At 34.0% G+C, this 24,636-nt stretch overlaps 1 protein-coding gene across 1 annotated transcript in view; it reads right to left on the bottom strand.

Annotated features, from left to right (window-relative positions):
* The window catches only part of LOC150038949 (G patch domain-containing protein 2), a 131,315-nt gene that overhangs the window by 14,262 nt on the left and 92,417 nt on the right, over positions 1 to 24,636 (bottom strand). Inside the window, exons 7-8 of the mRNA XM_090328175.1 lie at positions 20,369 to 20,408; positions 13,921 to 13,985 (exon numbers count right to left, since the gene is read on the bottom strand). Coding sequence (XP_090184301.1) covers positions 13,921 to 13,985; positions 20,369 to 20,408 — 105 coding nt within the window. The remainder of the gene's footprint in view (positions 1 to 13,920; positions 13,986 to 20,368; positions 20,409 to 24,636) is intronic.

The raw sequence follows: 24,636 nt of genomic DNA, 5'->3' as shown, positions 1-24,636 counted from the left end.
GGTTCTTAATTCCATTTTACTTCATCTCATGATACACTAAATTAATATATCCAATTCAGTATGTGTGTGTGTGTGTTGTGTATTTGTGTTGGTTGAAAGGTACTGAATATTATTTTGACAAAATAATGATAGTTTTTGTGCTTTAATCTTTTGTCCAAAGTTCTTTATTCCTCTCATTACTATTAGATTATTTTTAAAAAGTAGTAATGGGGTTTGAATTAAGGGTAGGAGCTCTGCTGAGAGGAGTTCCTCCTCTAGTACGTTTTGCTCTGATTATTTTTACCTGGCAGACCTAAACTATGATCCTCCTATTTATACTTCTTACTGTGGCTAGGAGGAGAGGAAAGTTACCATGACTAGCTTTTGTATGTTGAGATAAGGTCCTGTGAATTTTCTTTTCTTTTTTTTTTTTTTTTTTTGCAGGAATTGGTTTAAGAGCCACCATGCTGCAGATATACAAATAGATTAGATTAAAAATAAGAAGCCTGTATCAACTAGAAAAGGCACTGATATAAGGATATAACTGGGATGAATTTCTTTGTGAAAAACAAAGTCAAACTTTCCAGGCTCTGGATGTTATGATGTTAACTTAGGTTATGGTTTCTATTCGGCTGATTTGTGAATGGATGAGCAGGGTATATCAAAACACACCTTTTGAGCTATCACTCCTATCTTCACATTTTAAATCTGAGAAAAATCCCATTTGTCATTGGATTTGCTAATGCTTGAGAAGGATTTTCAGGTATTTTTGGAATATTACGTAATGTCTCTCATACATTTAAGAATTGTGAGTAGACCCCCGTTTATGGGGTGATTTGGAAGATTTTACTTAGATATCATTTGTGTAAAACATCTGGCATAGTGCCTGCACATTGTAAGCAATTAGTGACTGGTAGCTATTAATCTTACTTCTTCTAGCATATCTACTTTAGAGATAAGAAGCAAAGGCACAGATAGTTACATATAACTTATCCAGGTTCATGGTTATGATGAATTGATGCAGTTTATCATATTTCCAGAGACATTTTTGGTTAAATGTCACTCACGGAGCACATAAACACATGGCAATAAACACTTACATGTGCATACTATCAATATACTACAATAGGGTAAGGACTACAGTGTTTGTTGTAGTACTGCTTATTGAAATAAGGCCCGGTAGCTTGCTAGGCAGATGCTATGATTCCTGAGCCACTCTTACATTCATTTTTACTTTCATCATCACCATCACCATCACCATCATCATTTTTGTTTGCCAGTATTGGGTCTCTAACTCAGGGCCTGGGCACTGTCTTTGGGCACATTTTTGCTCAAGGCTAATGCTCTACCACTTGAACCACAGCGCCACTTCTGGCTTTTTCTATGTATGTGATGTAGAGGAATCAAACCCAGGCTACTCTACCAGTAGGCCACCCTCCCAGCCCTACTTTCATCATCAGTATTATTATTATTTATTTATTTTTGCTAGTCCTGGGCTTGAGTTCAGGGCCTGAGCATCATCCTTGGACTTTCTTAAGGCTAAACCTCTTACCCCTTGAGCCTCAGCAGCACTTCTGGCTTTTTTCTATGTATATGGTACCAAGGAATTGAACCCGGGTCTTCGTGCATGCTAGGCAAGCACTTTAATCACTAGGCCAAACTCCCAGCCCCACATTCATTATTTTTAAAATAAGGTCTTGACTTTTACCTAGGTAGACTGAACCATGATGACAGGCATACTTAACTGCATTAACTTTATTTTGTCAAGTCATTGGACTTGAACTGTGGACCTGGGCACTGTCCCTGAGCTCTTAAGCTCAAGGTTATTGCTCTACCACTTGAGCCATAGCACCACTTCCAGTTTTCTGGTGATTAAATGGAAATAAGAGTCACCGACTTTCATGCCCTGGCCAGTTTTGAACTGTGATCCTCAAATTTCAGCCTCCTTAGTAGCTAGAATTAGAGTTATGAGTCTGTAATTCCACCCCCCCCCCACCCTTTTGGTCATGCAACTTGAACTCTGGGCCTGGGCGCTGTTCCTGAGTAATTAGGCTCAAGCCTATTACCCTACACCTTGAGCTACAATGTCATTAGCATTCAAATTTTATTATAAAAGGTCTCGATTAATTTTGTGATTGCAGTGGCCTTGAAAGACAATTCTCCCATTATCTGCTTCTCATGTAGCTAAGATTATAGGCAAGCCACACTGCTTAGCTAAGAAATAATTTTAAAATAAAAGGTTTTACTGTATGTATGTGCAGTTATGAATAGAAAAGTTTTTATGTTTCTTCAGTGCTTGGTTTTGCTTGATTCCAATGTGTTACAGCATAAAGAACAAAATACCCATTTTCATCCAAAAGCTTAAAATCCAAAAGCTGAAACACACTGACATTCTTACATCTGCCTGCTGCTGTGGCTTTTCTCTTGGCAAGCACTTGGTACTTCCTTTCTCAAAGATACCTTCCATCTTGTAATGAACTATGGGTTTTCATCTATGGTCCAGAAGTGTTGTGATTCCAGTCATATCCTGCCTTGAGAATTTATAATAAACATACTACCATACTACCATACTCTAACTCAGGTAAATAGTTTTTTTTGCTCCTTTCACTGATGTGCATGGATGACACCTGAAAGAGGTGGAGCTTTTTCAGGTATCATGTGCAGATGATCTGCAAATCATTCAGAGCAGCATAGGTATTTACTACAACTTTCTGAGTGTCATGTGCAGAAAGACATTCTCACAATTGGAGGCATATTGAACTCTCCATGGAGTAAAATGAATTGGGCTTTGAAAAATCTATTTGGAGAAACTGCTGCCATATCTTAGTTCACATCATGCTTCCTATGTTTGTTCAATTCTTTCCAATTTCGTAAGGAGCCACTATCACCAAGAACACATTACGCATGAATACTACAGCAAGTATTTATGTAGGAAGTCTAGATAGAATATTCTACCTACTGAAAAAAATTTCCTTTCTGTGTTTTCTAATTCTTCCAATTTGGAAAATGTGCTTTTTTTTTTTTTGCTTTTTCATGCTCATTCCATGCTCTCCAGTTTAATGTTTTCTCTTTAAACTTCCTTAATCTCATTAGCCTTCCCAGTGCTTTTTGTGTATTTCCACATCAATCAATGTGTGCATATCTCTGTCATCGTACTTACATCCAATATGGCTTCAAGTTGTTTTCAGATTATAGATGGCTATGGGCAGAATACATTGACAATGATTTGTGGCCAAGAACCCTGTCTAATTCCCCAAACCAAACACTTGCTCCTGTTATATGTTAAACACATGAGAACTTTTTATTGAACTAAAACATATCAAACTACAGTAAAATAATTGCTTTAGTACTCACATGGCAAATAAATTTGCATTCATTCATTCATTCATTTATTTATTCTTAACCCTGCTTTCTTGGTTTCTTTCTTTCATTTTTTTGTTCAAACACTTAAGTTCACTCAAAAATGTTTAATAATTAGCTCAGGACCAGAACTGAGTTCAAATCCCAGGGTTGGCAAAACAGCAACAAATGAAAAAACCCCACCAATAATTAACAAATATTATGTGAAAATGGAACCTGATAACTTGAGGGGATGGGTAGGGTTGGAGGGAGGGACAATGGAAGACATAGCTCTTAAAATATGCATGTGTCCCCTTAATTCTGCAGGTGTTTTTATTTCTATGTGATTTTTGCATTTCACTGTAACTTTATGAAATGAATGTTTTCCCTCTTCTTTCATAAGAGTTTTTGGTAGGTGAATATTATGACCATAAAACTTTTACAGAGTTGTTAGCAAAACTTTACTAGGCTGTAAAACACCCCATAATACTAGATACCAGGAGGCTTATGATTTGTACAAGAACATTAATTCTCAATAGTCAAGAGGTGAAGATTTTCAGCATCCTCTCAATTTAATTTAGTTGAAAAAACTGGAAGTTGGGGGTCTACCAGTTTGTTTGTTTTTTAATTAGGATTGGTTTTGGTCACTGAGATATTTGAACCAAACTTTTATAATTTTATTATTTCAGGTCTATTACTAAATATATTTGAAAGATCTCTTGATTATTAAATGCCCACAGAGAAAATAATAACCTACAAAAACTAATTTCAAATATAAACTACCTTTCATTTCTTATTTATATAATACATTTCTTTCTTTAGAAAAGCATCATAGCTCCTATAATTCTTTTTTGTGTCATTAGGGACTGAACTCAAGGTCTTATGAATGGATGACAAGTGCTCTACCATTTGAGCACCTCAATTCGTTTTTTTTTTTTGTTTGTATTGTTTTTATTTACAAGATATGGTCTCTCCTTTCTTTGTTCAGGCTGCCTCAAATCTGGGATCCTCCTGCCTATGTTTCCCAAGTAGCTGGCATTACAAGAACCTCCAAGAATCTACATTTAAAAATTTCAGACAGCAAATGCCAAATGAATACCAGTGATCAAATTAGTCATGACTTCAGAATGTTGCCAAAGTTTTTGCTCATAAATTAACCTATCTAAACAGGTTTTTATTTTAGAAGGACCTACAGTTTTTAAGAGCCGTCAAGTTACTTTTCTGGGAAAGGGCATGCTGAGGATCAAGCACACATCTCCATAAGTTATATGTGTATATACACGAGTTACCTTCACAGAGCTTAGAATATAACTTGAAAAACAGTGAAAACCATGTAATTTGCTTTTCATTTGATCTGGGACACTTACTTAAACATTTTTTCTGTTTCCTTATATGAAGAATTTGCCAACAGAGAAAGGAAGCCCTGACCAATCAACAATCTAATAGCTTACTTTCCTCCAAACACAGGTACTCTGTGTGGAAGTCCTGGAGTCATGGCAATCTAATAAATTCTAAATATGTTCTGTGACTATAGAGGTAGTGGCACTGCTGTTTTCAAATATATATAATAACATGCAGCAAAATTCAACTCCCCTAAGATACCAATAACTAGGCAATTAACTAATTCCCTTGGTACCCCCTTACTACCTTAAGAGGTGGTTTGGGTACAAATTACTGATAGCTTTGAAATTCCATGATATCATTATCTGTGTGGGAAAAACAAAGGAATCATCAGATACTCCCCATACAGGAAATCCCTAAAATGCTAATACACAGTGCAGAGAAAGTATGGAGTCCAGATGAAAACAAGTTCAGCTCTAAAAGATTCAGTTTATAAATGTGTTTAACAAGTCCAAGATGTAGCAGGTGTGAGTGTTGGATCTCAGTTGCCTTTTAGACAATTTTAAAGTTGAAAAGGGAACCAGAGCTATTTCCCAGTATAAAATCCAAGAGTAAGGAAAAAGCTAGAGAAGCAAAATGGAGTACAGAGGTTGCAGGAGAAAAGGAAGCAGAAGAGACACTTAAAAATGAGGCAGAGAACACAAGAAGCAGATCTCAAACAACCCCAGGCCAGGATATAATAGAATTGTGAAGACAACAGCACAACTCTTCAGCCATGAAGATACAAAGAAAACTAGTCTGTCTCAAGTCTACTGCCTAAAGGCACATGAAATCTATTTTACTTGAAAAAGTAAACAATAGCAAAGCATTTCCAATGACTCTCATACAAAATTACCAGAAGAAAAAAAAAGATTAAATTCCATAATGAATGTAAGCACAGTCTATAAAAGATATGACCAAAAGAAAAAAAACAAAATAGTAATTAGAAAAATTAAGTGCCTGGATAAAAGGTTTAATGGGAGAGATGATTCAGAAAACAATTAGACAACAATCATTTCAGAAATGAAACTGAACTAGAAAAGCCTAAGAATGAGTAAGTATCATGGAAATGAGCATTAAAAACAATAAAGGTTTAAAAGACAAAGTATAAAAACTTTATAAAAACAAGGTGTCCATCTTGGGCATCTACCCTGAGCATCATAACCCAGGATATGATGAGGATACCTGCTCAGTCATGTTCATCTCTGCACTATTTACAATAGCCAAGTGATGGAAATAACCCAGATGCCCTACTGCAGATGAATGTGATATATATATATATATATATATATATATAAATGGAATTCTACAAAGTCAACAGACAAGATAAAATAATGAAAATAATGGCATTCACTGGGAAGCAAATGAAGCTAGAGCGAATCATGTTGAGTGAGATAAGTCAAGATCAAAGGAACAAAAGGTGCATGGTATCCTCTATATGTGGACATTAGATCCAAACAATATAAGAGCGATGACTCAATATTTGGGTACCCAAGGTTATGGACATGATCTTGAAGATATAAACCTGACTACATAGACATAAAAATCTATGATAGTCTATATACTCTATAGACATGTTTTATTACATAGACTAATTTGTATCTATGACATACAAACCCCCAGTTTAATTTTAATTATGTTCTAAAGTCTATGTGCCAGTGATTGTATATAGATTCCCTTCTTGAATACTTGTTAAACATGACATTTGAAATATGATGTAAAAATCAGTGTTAATAAAAAAAATAAGGTGTCCAAAGGAGTAGTGACAGGTTAAAGGTCAGCAAAAAGGATCCAATGCACAAATTATTGAAGAGAAAAAAACTCCTATATCAGTGAAATAAATTAGACATTGAGAAAAAAAGAATGATGAAGAAATTACCACTGGGAAAATATTTAAATTTACCTAAAAATAATAAAAATAACCTACTGATTGAATATATTTTATTTCTTGGATAAAGTCTCATAATGACTAATACAAGTTAGTCATCTTTAAAACTATTCTGTTGTTTTTTTTAAAAAGAAATATATATTGGATATGCAGACAACTCTTAGTCATATAAATATGAGAAGAAACCAACCAAACAAAAAAACAATCATAGTCCATCAGACATCAAAAGCAATGCCTTACATAGGAATGATGTATCCTTTAAGATGGTTAAAAATATTGGAGTCATGGAGAGTATATTTGGCCAAAACGATCATTAAGTAATTAGGGCATAGGGTTATAACAAATCAGGAAGAATTATTTAGATTAATATTTCCAGAGGAATCAGGCTAAAATTAGAGCTCAAACAAAAAGAGAGAAGTAAAACAGAATTAGAACTGAAACAAAGGGAAAATTAATGATGTTATAGCTTTGAGTGATAAATGCTTCAGACAATTCACAGCTATACAAAAAATGAACACAACTTTAAAAAAATATAGAGAGAAGTGCGCCAGGCTCAGTGGCTCACGCCTGTAATCCTATGTACTCAAGAGGCTGAGATCTGAGGATAACAGTTTGAAGCTATTCTGGATAAGAATGTCTGTGAGACTTACCGTAAATCATCTACCCAAACTCCAGAAATTAATGTGTAACTTAAGTGGTAGAACACTAGCACAAATTTTTAAAAAGCTTAGAACTAGTCTTGAGAAAAAAGATTAAAAAGCTCAGGGACAGCACCCATGTCATCAGTTCGAGCCCCAGGATTGGCACATACACATACAAAATAAGTATACACCTTTTATTTACATTTGTCACTAAGCCCCACTGCTTTAATATATTGAAATATGAAAGAAAGCCAAAACAATGAAGTCCAAAATATGAACTGGAACTATAAGTACTAACCATTTTTTTTTTTTTCAGGGAAGGGAAAGGGAAAGGGAAAGGGAAAGGAATTAAATCCTAGCTGGTAAAGGTCTATAAACATGAATGCCCCTAACACCCAGAATGAGATTCTAAACCTGTTTCCTGACAGCAATCAGCACTTCTTGGAGTAATGGCAGACTCTAGGCTAGAAAGACCCAAGAGTAGCTGAGGTTATGATGTAAGTAGATCAGAGAGTAAAGGGTAGCAACAAGCAACCCTTGGAGAAGCACCCTAACAGTCTTTTGCTAATGGTTTAAACGGCAGCATCAAGTAAAGTGATAACTAATGTTCTGACATATATCACTTACACTAACTGACTATTGGAAAATGCTAGAGATTCTTTGAAAGCTAAAACTAAAGGGGAGTCAGGTATTTAGCTTCTTTTCCATTCTTCCTATATGATCCATACTATACAGTATTCAAGTTGTTGAAAGGGAACATTTTAATAAAAATCCAACTAATAAGTAGACAATTAGAAAAAACCCTCAAAATGATAGTCAGCTAGCAGCAAACATTTACAACCTCAATCAACAATTTAAAAAATGATCACTGTGACTAATAAATCATAGGAAGAGCATGGCAGTGAGAAAAGTACACAATGTCACCTCCGGAACAATCTTGCCAGACAAAACTAAACAAAACATGGCACCTGAGTGTAATCAGTTCTTCAGATCTAAATGGCAATTACAAAGAACACAAGGGACAGGAGGAGTGTTAGATGACACCATGTGGAAAGCCAGCAATACTCCTCAGAGGAGGGGCAAGCAACTCGACTTCTTCAAGTAAAAACATTTTCCAAGGAAATTCCAGGAAGCAGGGCTTGTAAAGTGAAGGTGATTTAGGACATAAACAAAAGAAAATACCCTTCCCCCTCTCTCTCTTTCTCTCTGTCCATATATATATATACATATATATTCATACTTTAAGGAAATTATTGTTATTTAAAAGATAAATGTGATTGTATTGCTGCAATTTATTTTTCAGAGGGTCGTATCTTTTAGAGAAATAGACTGACAATTTAATTCAAAATAATGTGGGCTCTGTGGTTGGTGGGGATCCAGACTGAATAAATTTGTTCACACTTGGATACATCGATTTAAGTTGATACATACACTGAGTTTATATTATCTTTGTATTTTTATGTATAATAACATTGTTGATGAGAAATATATAAAAGTTGCTTTTACCCACTTGACAATGAAGGTAGAAAAAGAATTGTTTTGGCTATTAAGATTGGTAGTATAGAGTTTTCCAGGTCTTTTGAAATAGACTTCATAATGGTAAGTGCTCAAATAAGAAATTCAACCAAATTATCTATGAAATCTAAGTCATCGAGTATCTCATTGGAACCTGTTGTAAAAATATTACAAAATCTTTATCTGAGGTTTATTGTCCTTAGAAAGGATAATGCATAGTTTTTATTCCACCTTCCTAATTAGTAATTTAAGCATATGTTCAGCATTTAACTCTAAATGTTTGCCTTTTCCCTAAGCTCTAAGACAGCTGTCCAAAATTTGAATGCCAGAAAACATTTAAATATCAACATCTGTTGAATTATGTTAATTCAGTGTAATATAATTGGGCATGAGTTAGAATTGATCAGAAGTTTATGAACTAAACAAAGGTAAATTCCCAACAATACCTTGGTATACAAACAAAATCACTAAGGAGGAGTGAGGAAAATTATTTACTTATAAAGAGGAAAGGTAAAAGGAAAAGTATTGGTTGTAAAATGATTGATAGTTTAAAGAAAATTCTAACTCTCTGGGACACTATCTTGCTTTTTTAAAGTTGATCTATAATCAAAAGGCAAATGGGTACCAAGACATGTGAAAGGGTATCAATGTATGTGAATTAATGCACCTTCTATCTGGCAAATATCATGTAACCCTTTTACTAATTACAATAAAAAATGCAAAAAAAAAGGCAATGAATATTGGCTAAATGGATGATAGTTAAATGTTTAATATTTGAATATTTTGCATATTAATATAGCTTCAGGTGTATTTATATATGTATTAAGAGTTTTAAATATTTAAGAGTTAATGCAGTATCATTCTATACATATTCAATAGTATTTTAAAATTGAAAGTATTTTCAATGTGGCAAATTATACATTTATTCTGGGATTAAAGGATACAAACTGTCAAGTAGCAGCTGTTTATTATTTCACTTATTTCAATAATAAGTTTTACAGTAAGTTACTTAATAAATTAGGCTGCTTATTTGTTTTAGGAAATATTCTGGTACACAGACTCAAACATACACACACACCAACACACACACCCTGGATTATTTTACTTATTTCAATAATAACTTTTACAGTAATTTACTTAATAAATTAGGCTGCTTATTGTTTTAGGAAATATTCTGGTACACAGACTCAAACATACACACACACCAACACACACACCCTGGATTATTTTACTTATTTCAATAATAACTTTTACAGTAATTTACTTAATAAATTAGGCTGCTTATTGTTTTAGGAAATATTCTGGTACACAGACTCAAACATACACACACACACACACACACACACACACACACACACCCTGGATTAACCAATCCCCAAATGTCCCAGTAATGAAGTTATAACGAAGCCGCAGTAGTGATACAAGCTGTTGTTATGGCCCTGCAGGTGGACCTTAATCGCTTCCTAGGAGAGCATCTCTGGGAGTAAAAGGTTACTTTCGTGTCCATAGCCATTCAATCACAGGACCAATTTGGAGTGCTAACTGTGAAACTGACACCTGTCCTTAAAGAAATTAACTTTAGACTACACATACTTTAGGGAGGTCTCTGGGACAGTGTGACCACAGGCCAAATTCAGCTGTATCCCAGAGTTGAGATGCTGTGCAAATATCTAGCAATTTAAAATACCTGATTCATCTGTGAAAGAAAGAGGGGATCTAACTAATCAGTTGCACTAAGAACTAGCTGACTTTTTAAAATGTATTTGGCACACACTGGATATATTACTTATTCCCACATAGAAAATTCCTTTTGCTTTCTATGTGGGGTGTGTGTGTGTGTGTGTGTGTGTGTGTTAAACTGGAAAGCAATATGTCAAAACTCAAATTGGCTGGTTGCTAATTTATTTAGCATAATCACAACTTAAAATAATCCTCTGTAGTAATTAATTTAAGATCCTGGCAAGGAAGAATTTTCAGGATGCCAAAAGGACAGGAGGCTTGAGAACTGGCAATTTGAGGACAGTGTGGTTTTATAAAATATCATAATTCGGTCATACAGTATAAAATGGATTAATTAAATCCCTTAACAACCATTTTATGTTGTATATGTGTTATGTTTCCAATTATTCTAAGTATCTCTGTACCTAGAAGTTATTTGAATGTTTTAATTAGAATATATATATAATTAATGTATTCCAATTAAACACATGGAATACATACATTCTAGTTAAAAGGAATATATGAATATTTTTCTATAAGCTCATTCATGCATACATAAGAATGAGTTAAAATAATTTAAGAGGTCATTTTCTACCAGATTGGTTAAGTAAATTTATTTATAACCATGAAATCTAATGTTAGTTTTAAGTCTGGAAACAAAATCATAAAGTACTAGAAATTTTTACACAATTAAAATGAAGCATCATTTACTTCTGTTGATATTTAATTTTGTTACTTAATTTCTGGGAAAAGCAACATTAAACAAGTCTGATCCATGTCATTATGCAGTACTCTAATGAACAGTTATCCTCTTTCAATTTATTAACAGCTGTTCAAAATGTAGTAATTAATAGTTTCATTTATTTTTGGCAAACCTGCAAAATGAAGGATCATTTTGTATCTGTTGTAAATTAAGTCTCCTTTTCCAAACAACAAATGAGACAGAATGGGGGAGAGTAAAAGAAATCCTTGAACACCTTTGGATCATTAGATCAAATAAAAACATCTTTAGCAAAATGCAGAGTATTGTAGTATTGTACCATTATATGGTACAATATATGTGTTCTCTATGTCAATAGGAATATTCTTTTTATCTTGATGGAGCAAGGCTGACAAGAATGTATGTGCTTATATGTGTATGCCCACATTCATGCTTGTGAACTGCTGGGATTTGCTTTGTTTCTATTTGCTTTGTTGCTATTATCATTGTGTTTTTCACTTTAGGAGATTTTTTTTTTAAACTATTACGTAAGCAAGAGGACAACAAAATAAAGTGCATTTCTTCCTTCTCAGTAACAGATCAAAAAATGAAAGTACACGGTACTCAAGTGTTATCAAACCTTTTGACCCTAAGTAGATGAAAAGAGAGGGCAACAAGCACATCCTAAAATCATAAATCCTACTACAGAGATCCTGGAAATTTTCCCCAAGGAGCTGTGGGTGAAATCCTCTATATTCCAGAGACTACAGCCATAACTGCATAGCCCTCTCTTTGTTCAGAGCTGTGTGGGAAATGCCCTCTTTAAGAGCATGTTATAGTAGCACACTTTAAAATCTCAGCTTTGAGTCACTAACAGCAGACCACATGTGCATTTATCTTTTCTTACTTGCTTGGTCTATTGTGGCAGTAAATGATCCTACAATTTATTGATTTAATGCATTACAGTTCTCTTCCCTAACCTTTATGTTTTTCTGTAAGTTGAAAAAGGAAAGTGCAGGCAGTCATCCAAAAGGGTTAAGAAAAGTCAAGATAATATTAAAAATACTATGAAACAAAATGGATTTCAAGAGAGGAATAGAGAGTAATGCATATAAATAAGGAAGGTGAAGAATTTTCATCTTGTATTTAATAAAGCTTAACAAAAATTAAACTTGAGTCATTCCTTACATTTATCTTACCTTCTTCAAATTGCCCAGTGCCTAACAGACCTAGTAGTTTTATAGAATGAAGAAAATAAAATTTACGCAGCAGTCACAAAAAAGAATATATATGAGAAGAGGGTCCAAAAAAACAAGAATAATTTTTAGATTAAGACACAGTACTATACTCGTAATGTCAATACTCGCAAAACTGAGGCAGGGAGACCTTGAGTTTAAGGCCAGTCTGGGTTACAGTATGACCCTATCTAAACTAATCAACCAACCAACCCAATAAACAAACAAACAAACAAGGTGGCATTGGCTGGGATGCAGCTCTCTGTCCCTAGTTGTTGTTTAATTACGCACTGAAAATATCTTGTAAGTGAAAAGTATTAAACAATATTTAAAAGAACATTTAGGTTATAATATTGAAAAAGGTAAAATGCACACATAAATTGTCTTGGAATATTTCTGGAGATTTAAAATTTCTGGAGATAGACAATTTACATATACACATTTAAATATATATTAAAAATTAGAGGATTATATAAGATGCCCCAACAGTTAAATAATAGAACAAGTATTGAAGATTAAAGACACTGTAATAGTGACATTAAAATCCTGAGTCCAAATGACTTCAAACTAAAACTCAGTTTTCAGCTAAATCAGTCAATGTGAAACAAGGATAAAAAAAAAAAAAAACAAACATCTTCAGACAAATCCTGTTTTCCTTCTCAGAAGCTCAAAAGAAATTTGTGGAGAGGCGCAGGAAAGAGATGTCTCAGCCCCAACACCAGGATGAGAAGGAAGAGCTATGGACTTACATTAGAAGTGTAGCAGGTATGAGGGCAAAGTTCAGAACAGAGATGGGAAAGGTGGGTTTCAGAAGAAAACTACCAAGAGAAGGAGGAGTTGTACTAAAGGGGAGAAATGTTAATTAGGATAAATGTATCGGGGTGGAGGGCAAATGAAAACTCAATGTTGTCAAAGTCCAACAGTCACACAGAGGTGAATAATGTTTACATGCATAATCATAGCAGTGAAAATAATGCATATTTACTTGGTCCTTTTTTAATGTGAAGAATTTTCCAGTTTGTATCTTCACATTTTGAAGACTTGATTTTTATTTGGATGAGCAACAAAACAAAACAAAGCAAGATGAAATGATAGTAACATAACGTAGAAACAATCGTAAAAACACTTTTAAAAGACTATTCCTTTCTCTCTCTCTCCATATGTTATTACAATACAATATATGTATTACTCATAAGATCCATGTAACATTTAAATTTGGAGGAAAAGGGTAATTCGACTTTATCTTAAAAAAGCTCTAAAATGATGGAAGATAGTAATGTTTTCTTCTAAAAACTCATCCTGCAATTTTCACTAGCTTTAAATAATCTACATAAAATAGCATCTTTTGTATTCATCATTAGCACTCCTGAAACAGATTCTGATAAACAATACATAAGATATTTAAAGTGGCATGTTAGAACCGATAGTAACCCAAACTACAATTCACAACGTACCTCATTAGTACTGGAAAAACCTGGCCCACAATGTAATGGTGAGAATGAATTGTGATTTTGAATGGTTTACCTGCTAGCGGTTTTCACAGAACAGTTTTTCTTGTGTCCTCTTTCGGCTCGGTTATCTCTCAGGAGCTGATGGTATGTAGAAGTGTTCAGACAATGTTGCAGAAACAAAAACAATTTTTCATTGTGGAATATATTGTCAGAGATACTAATTTCTTGTCTTCTATTACCTTTACTTTTACTACTTTCTCTGAGAGTAAAGACTATTACATCTTTTCTGAAGATGACACTGTTACTGTGGCAAAGTGTCAGAAGTTGGCAATCCCATCAATACAGTAAACTGACATAGTACATAACCCTGGAGCTAGAAGTCTAGAACTTACATCTGTTTCTGGTCCCTGGAGTAGCCCTGGAGGAAGTAATGACCTCTAGGACTACATTCATTAAGTATGAAGTTTCAGTCTGTTACTTGGGCTGATATGAAAGAGCTAATACTATTTTGTGGACAATTAACGGCCTACTGTAGTAAAGGAGTGCACTTAAAACATTGCATTTCAATGAAATTACTGGCTTGGAAATACATAATTAGAAAAAATGTTTGTTTGACTGCCTCATAAAAATGGGATCCCATCCACCTCCCTTCAAACTTGTTTTGGCCTAACTGGAAATAAAGAAAAAAACCAAGTAGACAATACTCCACTGTGTTCACTCAAACTGCAGCTTATCTTATGCATACAGATTTATATAGAGACTGGGCTAAAAAATGAACTGAATTATGAGAAATTATCTCTGTAAAAACAGAAGCTTTAAAATAATGCAAGACAGAGCTGGGTTCTAATCCCAGCTCTGCCAGTAACAAGTCACTAGGCTTCAATAATAGCTTTTTACAGTAGGTTTAGTGTGTGACCTTAGGTAAAATAGTTAACCTTTCTCAGCTCTAGTTTCTACCTGTAAAATAGAGATAAAATAATATTGACTGGTAAGGCTGCTGTGAGTATTAAGTAAGATAAGCAATGTAAAATGCTTAGTGCTATAAGACTGGAACTTATAGGAAATGCTGAGAATATGGTATCCATGTTACAATTATGATTATGATTAAAATTAATTTGCCTGGTTGTCAGTTGGTATAGTCTGACTAGCTTCAATGACTTTACATGAAGGATAACTGCTGTCCACTGTTCAATAACTTCATTTAGAACCAGTTTGTCAACAAGAACAGACATTAGGTCGTTAAGAACACTGGTAGAAAGAATGTCATAACTAATACATATATCTTCAGTTTTTACTTGCTTTCCATCCCAACTGCCACCACCATCTAGTCTAGACCATCTTTTTTTTATCGCATATACCACCTTCCTTGTCTCTAACCTTGTGTCTGGCTAATCCATTCTTTATATTGTAACCAATGAACTTTCTCAAGCTACCTGATTTTATCTTGGGCAAGCCTTTCATCATCTTTTCTATATGATTGTATCTGTAAGTTCATAATTCATTATTCACCCATGTGTCACTGACCTAACCTCCATACCTATAAATGACATATAATCCCAGCCATACTGAACTTTCAATGTGGGGTATGTTGCATGCACTTGCTCATGACTGGCCCTTAGCTTTGATTACTCAACTTGTCTGCAACTCCAGAATTCAGAACTATGTCTGAACAATTTTTAGTACTCAATAAATATTTGTTGAATGAATGACTGAATGTATAAGTGATGTAATAAAATAGGGAGTATGATGTTATATGATATATAATTGCAGCCATGTTCCATGAGAAAATAGCAGCCATTACAAAATAATAAAGTATATAAAAAATGGCGGTTACTTTTCTGTATTTCAAGTCCATTTATCTTAAGTCCATTAATCTGAAAGTATTTCAATTTAGAAACAATATTATGAACACTAAGTTATTTAAAAAATAAAAATACTTTGGAATTTCCAAACCTAGGTTGCCTTAAAAAAATATACAGAGAGACATACAAACCAACACTTGTGACACAGATTGCTAGAAGGGAGATCTCTATCTTTGTTATAAGTAATCTTATGTAATTAATTTTGAATTTTGAAGATAAAAAATACCTTAACAGTTTTTCTAAGGTTTGGGTTAAAACAGTTCAAAGATCTCAAAATGCTACGAATAGTGTCCTGAAATAAAAAAAAAAAAAGTATTCTTCGGTCTAGTTCAGAAAGTGCAACTCTAATGATGAAAATAAACATTAGGCTTGACCTAGGAGATTTAGATAACTCTCAGAGAGACACCATCTGATTAAATCTAAATGAGATAGCACATTTTTCTGAACTTCAATGCTGTGTTTTTTCATATTATAGGTATTTTTTTCCTTAAATTGATTTCTCTGGCCACCATATAAAACCAGCACTGTTACTGCAATAAAGGAATATATCTATGTAAAAAGCTATCCCTAAATTATCTTACTTTAGCAATGAAATTCCAAATTGGGTGTATCTTTGGAAAAATGTTTGTGCCAGTACAGGAGCTTGAATTCAGGGACTAGGCACTGTCTCTTAGCTTTTTCACTAAAGGTGGAGCTCGGACACTGGATCCACAGATACACTTCTGGGATTCTGGTGGCTCATTGGTTGACAATCTCATGGACTTTCCTTCCCAAACCCATGCTGAGTATCCTGAGTAGCTAGGATCACAGGGGTGAGTCACTGGTTCTAAATCCTGTGAAACTTTAAGATGTACCTGATATAAAGCTATAGACTCAGATCTCAGGGATATAAATCTAATAAGTTGATATATGAATGCAGATTATATAAAGAGCAACGTTGAAAAAATGTAGGATACTACAGAAAAAAGTACTTATATTTAAGAGATTCCTGACATATTTTCTTTTTAAAAAAATCAAGTTAAGACTTCCCAGTAAAAGAAACATGAATCCTTGATCCTGTTCCAATAGCAAGAGCAGCTTATCATATCTTGAGAAATTCTTCCTTCTTATCATTGGTAGCTTTTCTATTCAATGAATTCCTATCAGTGTCACAAGTGAGGTTCCTTTTAGGGTTCTGACTCAATAATGTCATGTCTGATTAAAAACAGAATTTCTGAATATGGTGCACAGTGCTTCTTACCTTCCAACTTTCAGATTGCTGGACTTAGGTCAAACGGAGGTACAATTCCCTTATTAGTGACCTGCAGGTGTATATTAAAAATGACGTGTGTAAGAATTACATTAAAATGCACAAATGCATTAACCTAGGCATACAACTTTTAAACTTGCTAAACTAAACCAGGAAGATGTGTTCTTTATGGACACTAGTTTTTATTATTCCAGAAAGGGATCCAAGAGTTTCTGTGGCTTTTTATGATCCTTTCACAAGATTATCCAAAGTCTCAACAGCAAGAGACAAAAGAGCAGGATTCCTCTCCTCACCAAGCAAGCACTCAAGCTCAAGAGTGTTTCAAATGGATTCCCTTTCAGATAACTCCTCAGTTATCTGCAAAATATTTCAAGTCTCTTCATGCTCATCTCATCTCTGATTTATGACTTATCCAGCACATGTAAAACTCAGCCAAAAATACAGAACTGTAATAATATACAGGGAGAAAGCCTCAGAAATTAAATAAACATGTGCACATCTATGCATACATATATGTGATTCATGTAGTTGCTTCTCCCTCCTTCCTCCTGTGACTTAATCTGACATATCTCTTTTATAATTCCTTCCATGGCTTTCTTACCAACATATTATAAGTACTGCTTCTAGGACCATGTTATGGGAAAAGATACGTTGGTTTTCAAACACAGCTCTATTCGTTAAAATAGAGAGTACCTAATGGACAATGGCTGACAGGTAAGGTAGTTAATGTGTAATGAAATGTATGATCTTAATGATGAATGGAAATGGGAATAGGATTAAGCATCAAAGATTAGCAAGAATCAAAAATTACAATTTGGAGGGGAAGAAGTGAGGATTGATTTTTAAAAGAAATGAGGCTAAAATTATTGTTTTATTTTGAGAAGTTAACGTGAGGAAAATAATGTGATTGTGCATGGTAAAAGTCATTCATTCAACAATATTTTGTGAGATTTTTACAATTTTCTTTGATTTTGAGTCTCACCACTTGTACCTAGGTTTCTAATAGTTTGCTATGATAAAGTTAGTTTTCAGTTGAAATAACATATGATTAGCCCGCAACACATAAATAATGTGTACTTATATGTACAGTTGACCCTAATTACACAGATTCTCCAATTGCTCTTTCATCTACTTATTAACATCTAGTCAATGAATAAATCCACCAGCCACTCTTCCATTGCTTTTGTAGTAATCCACAGACATGCATGGAAGGGTAAACTCTGTATTCACTAAAGTGAGGAGAGCTGGAGTGAAGGTCCACAACTGTGTGGTACTCAGTCTTCTCATTTCAGCTTCTCCACTGTGAACAGGTGGGAAATTCTGTCTTCTCTTGAGCATTATGTTTCTTTGTGATTTGTTTTCTGGGGGTAATTTCATTGGTTCAAATGCACAGGGTTTAAATTTCGGCCAGGTACATAAACTCGAGTTTACAGGAAAAAATGTGAGTGCATTATTTAAGTCTTACTTCGGCATGAGTTACCGGGCTACTGGCTATGAGTTCAGTATTCATAAGCCAATGACCTATATATAAAATAAGGTCTCCTGAAATAGAAACAAACATGAATATCAGGGATATATATTGATTGGTTGATGAAGAAGTGATTGGAGTTGGAAAAGAAACTCATTCTGTCTTTTTCCAAAGAGTATTGTCCAGGAGTGAATGATTAAGTGTTTGAGCCTATTTTATACAATATAATACCACAGAATGAAAGAAATACCTATATTTCTTAATGGATAATCTCACTAGTCAAGATAATAATCTGAACTGTTGCAACAAAGTTTAACTAAAAGTATGATTTGGGTCTGTTGGGGGTTGAACCCAGGGATTTGCACATGTTGGGTACATACTCTAACACTAATCTATACAGCAGTCTTAGCTATTAATTAATTTTTTATAACAGCGTAAGTTTGAGTAGAAGTCAAAGTTCCAATTGTACAATAAACCCTAACTTTATAACATCAGTTTGAAAGGTAAAAAAAGTATTACAGGGTAACAATGAGATTTAAAAAGATTACACTTTGGGATAAAGTATCTCTTTTATGCTAGGATATATAATATAGGTAGAAGAAGCATTCTATGTCGAGGGATATATATATATATATATATATATATATATTTTTTTTTTTTTTTGCCAGTCCTGGGCTTGAGCTCAGGGCCTGAGCACTGTCCTTGGACTTTCTCAAAACTAGAGCTCTACTACTTGAGCCTCAGCCCAGGTACCGAGGAATCGAACCTGGGTCTTTGTGCATAATAGGCAAGCACTCTACCACTAGGCCAAACTCCTGGCCCCGGGATATATAATTTTTGCATTCTAGATAACAAGATAATCACATCACAGTGCAGTTTCCAAGCTTATAGGAATAGCAGGAATATATTTTATATTGATATAAGAAGTATATTTAAAAGGGAAAATCACTCATGGAAAATGGTTAGATAACAAAAATCACCACAAATGAATTTGAATTCCCAACACATTTTTCTTTTATTAAGCTCTTAAGTTTTATGGAATAAATAAGACAAAAGAAATATAGTACAGATTATAATGACACACATGACCCTTCCTTTTGTAAATCAAGGGAACTATGGTTGTTGAATCCAACTATGAAGATACTACAGATTGGCAATAAGAGTAGGGTAAGCGATTACCATTTCTAAACATAAGCTTATCTTTATTACCTACTTTCCCTTTCTACCTCTCAAACTGTCTTCATGGATTTGGGGTTTATCACTTCCATGTATTTTAAAAGTGTACCTTATTATGTATCATCCAATAAAAAAATAACTCATCATATATAATGAACAAAATATCCATGCAAAAATTCAAAGCCTAAAATGTATATGCATTAAAGCTTCTCATAATATAAGCCCTAAGTTGCATTAGCATGGTACACAGAGAGAAGTAATACATTCAAAAGACAAAGGGACTAAGATGACTTATTCTATATGTAAAGACAACTTAAATGAATGTCAAGTTCTTGAGAAACCAACAAATGATTGTATTGTCATGGACACCAAGAAGAGATTTAAATAATTCATTTACAGATAGAACATAAATGAAGAAGAAATGATTGCCAAATTCTACATGTACATAAAATGTTCATACATTGATCTTATATTTAATAAAAATTTCTTTCCAAAGCACTTCCCTCCCTCAATTCAGTGTAGTGAAATTTCTAAGCCTTTCCATGAAGTCAGTCGTGTGACTCAGGAATGCAGTAGTTTGGGAAAACTCTAGTGTTGAGACAATTTATTTGTCAGTGTGTGAAGTCCTGATACCATTAACTCCTTTAAAAATAAGCTGGGGATTTATTTATAGCCTTTTTCTCATAAAGCTGACCTACTACCCTAAAGGGAAATAGATAAATATTTGAAAGAGACTGACTGCTCTTTGGATGAGAATATTCCTTACCTGGCCATGCTCTGTCCTAGCCCCAGGGCTAAACCAATGGCTGTGGAGGAAAGAGAAGAAATGTTAGTGGCTGAAAAGTACTTGCTCTCCAATTTGAATATGCTCACCAGACTGATTTGCCACTAGCAATGCAGCTTTAAATATGCTTTATTTTAATGGATATTTCATGTAATTCTAGACTTACACCAATTTTCACAGAAATGTAAGAGTGCTTTAACCCAGTAATTTTCAATTTAATAAGCAAACTGAGTTAGAATTACATTTCCATTTAATTATGTTAACATAAACTGCTGGAACTGTATTCATTTTATGAATCAATTCTGGTTATAAAAACCTACAAATGCTATCATTTACCACAACTTAATTATAGCATCATTACAACAAATTACGACCTTTTGATTACTGGCCTCAAAAACAACAAAAACAACAACAACAAAAAACCCCAAAAAACCCCAAACACCTAAAACTACCAGATTATTCTCTTGTGAAGTTTTGCTCCTAGAAACAGTGCAAAAAGCCCTGGATTAAAAATCTACACCAGTAGTCAAATGTACCTCAGATTCACTTCCTTTTAGTTACAGAGCCAGGAATCTGGCTGAGAATAAGTTCACAAATAAAAAATACAGATGTCACTGAACGATCAAAGGCATCCCATCTCTTTCTGCCCAGACCCCTGCATACTGCTACAGCTGCCCCTGGGGCTCTGAATTCAGTCCTGGCACTAGCCTTCCATTAGGGGTTACTGACTTCACTGGAAGCATTCTGTATAAAAACAAATGGCTGCCGGGCACAGTGGCTCACGCCTGTAATCCTAGTTATTCAGGAGGCTGAGATCTGAAAATCAAGGTTCAAAGCCAGCCCGGGCACAAAAGGACCTGAGACGTTTATCTCCATTAACATCTAGAAAGCAGGAAATAGGGCTTGGCTCAAGGGTAGGATGGTAGCCTTGAGCTGAAGAGCTCCAGGACAGCGCCCAGCCAAGTTCAAGCCCCATGACCCACACAATACACAAAACTAAAAACAAAAAAAAAACAAACAAATGGACCACTATTTTAGAAAACAACATTGTTATTATTGTTGGTGTTATTAATTTTTCTCCTAGAATAATACTAACTATCTTTAGTAAGCATCTTTATAAGGGATATACTATATCCTATTCTCATAAAACCTTTAGGAGATTATGTTCATGTTCTAGTTTTGGTATTTGCTTCCTTCTACCACTATAACAAGGCATGGATTTTACACCGGAAAGGCACATTTCCTGGTATCCCCCCACCTTCCCCCAACTTCTCTGCGGCAATAAAAATTAGAATAAATGGCTCTAAATGGCTCCGACTCTATGCCCTTCTACATGTCTTTGCATCCCTGAAACAATTCTCAAGCTCATAGATGGCGGTGCTCCCTGGCAGGGCAGATTCCATAGACAATGTGAGAATGGAGACTTCCTGATATTACAAAATGGTGTCTGGATTAAGCGCTAGTTGATTATTCATTATACATTGCCATTTTATTATGGATTATATCTTTTGTTTTGAAGAAAAATACTCTTAAAAATAAACTGCACACTTCAGTTTAAAAAGTCTTTCATAAAAAAGATTAAAAACTGCAGCAACTTCTCCCATTCCAATGAATGAGATTAAGTGGTATTTAAATGCATCATATGCAATTTAATAATCTTTCTGTATGTTACATAAATACTTTAGAAGTACTCTGAATGAGAAGGGACTGTTTTTATGTTTATTCTATAGATAAAAATTAGAACATGTGTGAGCTAAAACCAAAGGAATCCCAGAAAATTAAAGGTGACATTGATCAAGGCTGTCTGTCTAACAGTTCAATCTAGAGTAAAAGCTGATCCCCCTATGAAACAAACAATAGGTGCTAGATTTCAATGTATAAATGTATCCCAATGAACATAACATTTAATCCAGGCAAATTTTGCTTTAAGCCAACTTGATATTTATACAAGATAAAATAAGGGGTGAATATTTGCGTTATAAAAGAATTCATCCTAGGGTTGTAATAAGTCACTGATGTGCATTTAAAGTAAGTTTGATTTACATATAATTCTTTTTTTGTCTATACAAAAATCACATTTTAATACCTTTTATTGTAACCAAACAAAACACAAAACTTCACTTGAAGCATTTCAATCATCTAAATACCTGACACTTGTAAAGATCAGATTCACACTTATTTACTCATTTCCAAAATAACTTTTTCCCTGAATGCCACTGGTAGGGGTTCAACTTTTTCACTCTATCCTACATATAATTCTCTATGCAAAAAAAAATCTTTTATATATGAAATAAAAGCAAACTATAAAGGTTAATCAAAAATCAAGTAATAGATCATATTTATCTTGATTTAGAATTATAAACGGTTGAGAAAGGTGGCAGAGAAAACAATTGTGGAACCATTTAAAAAGCACAAAAAGGAGGGCTGAGTTATCAAAACAAGCCTATTTTACCTTACACATAGTTTCTATGAGTTAGTCTTATGTTTTTACACATCTTCACATCTATATGTTTTAAAAAGGTAACAGAATTCAATACAAATTTTGGAAAATACAGGAACAGACTAAACGAAATGAATTCTAGGATATGGAAACAAGAGGTCTAACTTTGTGATTGTTGTTCTTAATGTACTATTTATTAGTACCGGTTCTTTCTTTTTTTTTTTTTCTCTACTTATGGTTAATCTCATGTGGCTACTGCATCTGACTTTGTTACCTGGTGTATTATATATCTGTTTATTTGCTTATTTTAAATAGGGAAGGGAAGAGGGACAATAATATGATCTGGAGGGGAAAAAGGGAGGAAAAGGAGGACAAAAACATGAGAAGGGGTATCAAGATTTGAGAAATAATGTACCCAATACCTGACGAATATAACTGTAACCCCTCTATACAATATCCCAACAATAAAATACAATAAAAAATTCGGAACTTAATTTTTACTTAGAAAAGATAGTAACTTCCCTGTTCTAGCTGAATGAAGACTCTTGTCACTTTTTATGTGGTTCTCTAGTAAAATTAATGACTATCTGCTTTATCTGTGCTAAATATTTCCTACTAAAATAACATATATTAATGATTGGACTTTATGTCTTCCAAGGAAATAATTACTAGATAGTATCTTAAATAGTATAAAATTAAGGGTTATTTTATTTTAAAAATTACATTTTCATAACTATAGGATTTTAGAAAAATTGTGGTAGTAAGGATCACATCAAGGACATCATGAATGACCTTTTAGCCAAATCAGTTCATATGTTCAGTGACTAAAGTTGTTCCTAGCATCTACATTTAATTTCTGTACATTTCAGAGTTCAGAAACCCTTTTCACACAAATTGATAAATTAACATAAAAAGAATAAATGGAAATAAAAGCCACTTTGCTATGTGAACTGTGAGTTTTATACCAAATATCATACAGCCTCTCTAGATTAAGAAGTCCGGTTATTCATCTACTACTAAAAAAAAAAAATTAGTAACTGTGTGTCTGATTTGCAAAGTGCTTTATAATATAGTCAACTAATTCTGTCCTTCAAAAAGGACACAATACCATGGTGAGATGTCAAATGTCAAAGTATGATTAGGATGGGTGGAGATGAGGATTCTTTTTTTTTCTTTCCTAATAAGGCAGAGAGGTAATTGTGGGGAAAATTTAAAAAGCTGATGAGTTTCAGGAAACAAGTTTATAGGCAGAAGCAAAGAGTCAGGATTCTGACTTGCCTGAAACTACTGGTGAACATGATTCCTTGGGAAATCAACTGCATATTCCAAGGGCAAGCATACCTTGATTTTTCTACTATGAGATGCTGGAAATGTATCAGACTAGAGAGCAGACTGAGAGAAGGGCAAAAAACTGCAAGAGCCCAGTTAGTACAGCTAGAGTATGGGGAAGCACACAACTAAAATTATCTCTATCTGCCTAACCTGTACACTAAGTGTACATCTTCTTTTGTTAAACAACACACACATATACACGTTCTATTCTAAGGTACTGTTAGTTATATCTTCTGTTAATTGCATCCAGTATAATCTAATAAGCAAACTTTTTTAGAAAAACAATCAAATAATAGTAAGGGGGATAGGAAGTGCAGGTGACAAAGATGGTTGACTAGAAGTGCTTAATGCTGAACAATGTCATGAATATTTGTACATATATATCACATAATGCTTGTATTTCAAATTCATCACAAACATAAAATACTTAAACTTCTTCACTTAAAGTTTGGGCATGGATTCATGTTTAACTGCGCTT

Source organism: Megascapheus bottae, unplaced genomic scaffold, assembly GCF_031878675.1.
Source record: "Megascapheus bottae isolate mThoBot1 unplaced genomic scaffold, mThoBot2.hap1 H_2, whole genome shotgun sequence".
NCBI lineage: Eukaryota > Metazoa > Chordata > Mammalia > Rodentia > Geomyidae > Megascapheus > Megascapheus bottae.
The sequence above is the reverse complement of the archived record's forward strand: the minus strand, read 5'-3'. Positions and strand labels throughout refer to the sequence as shown.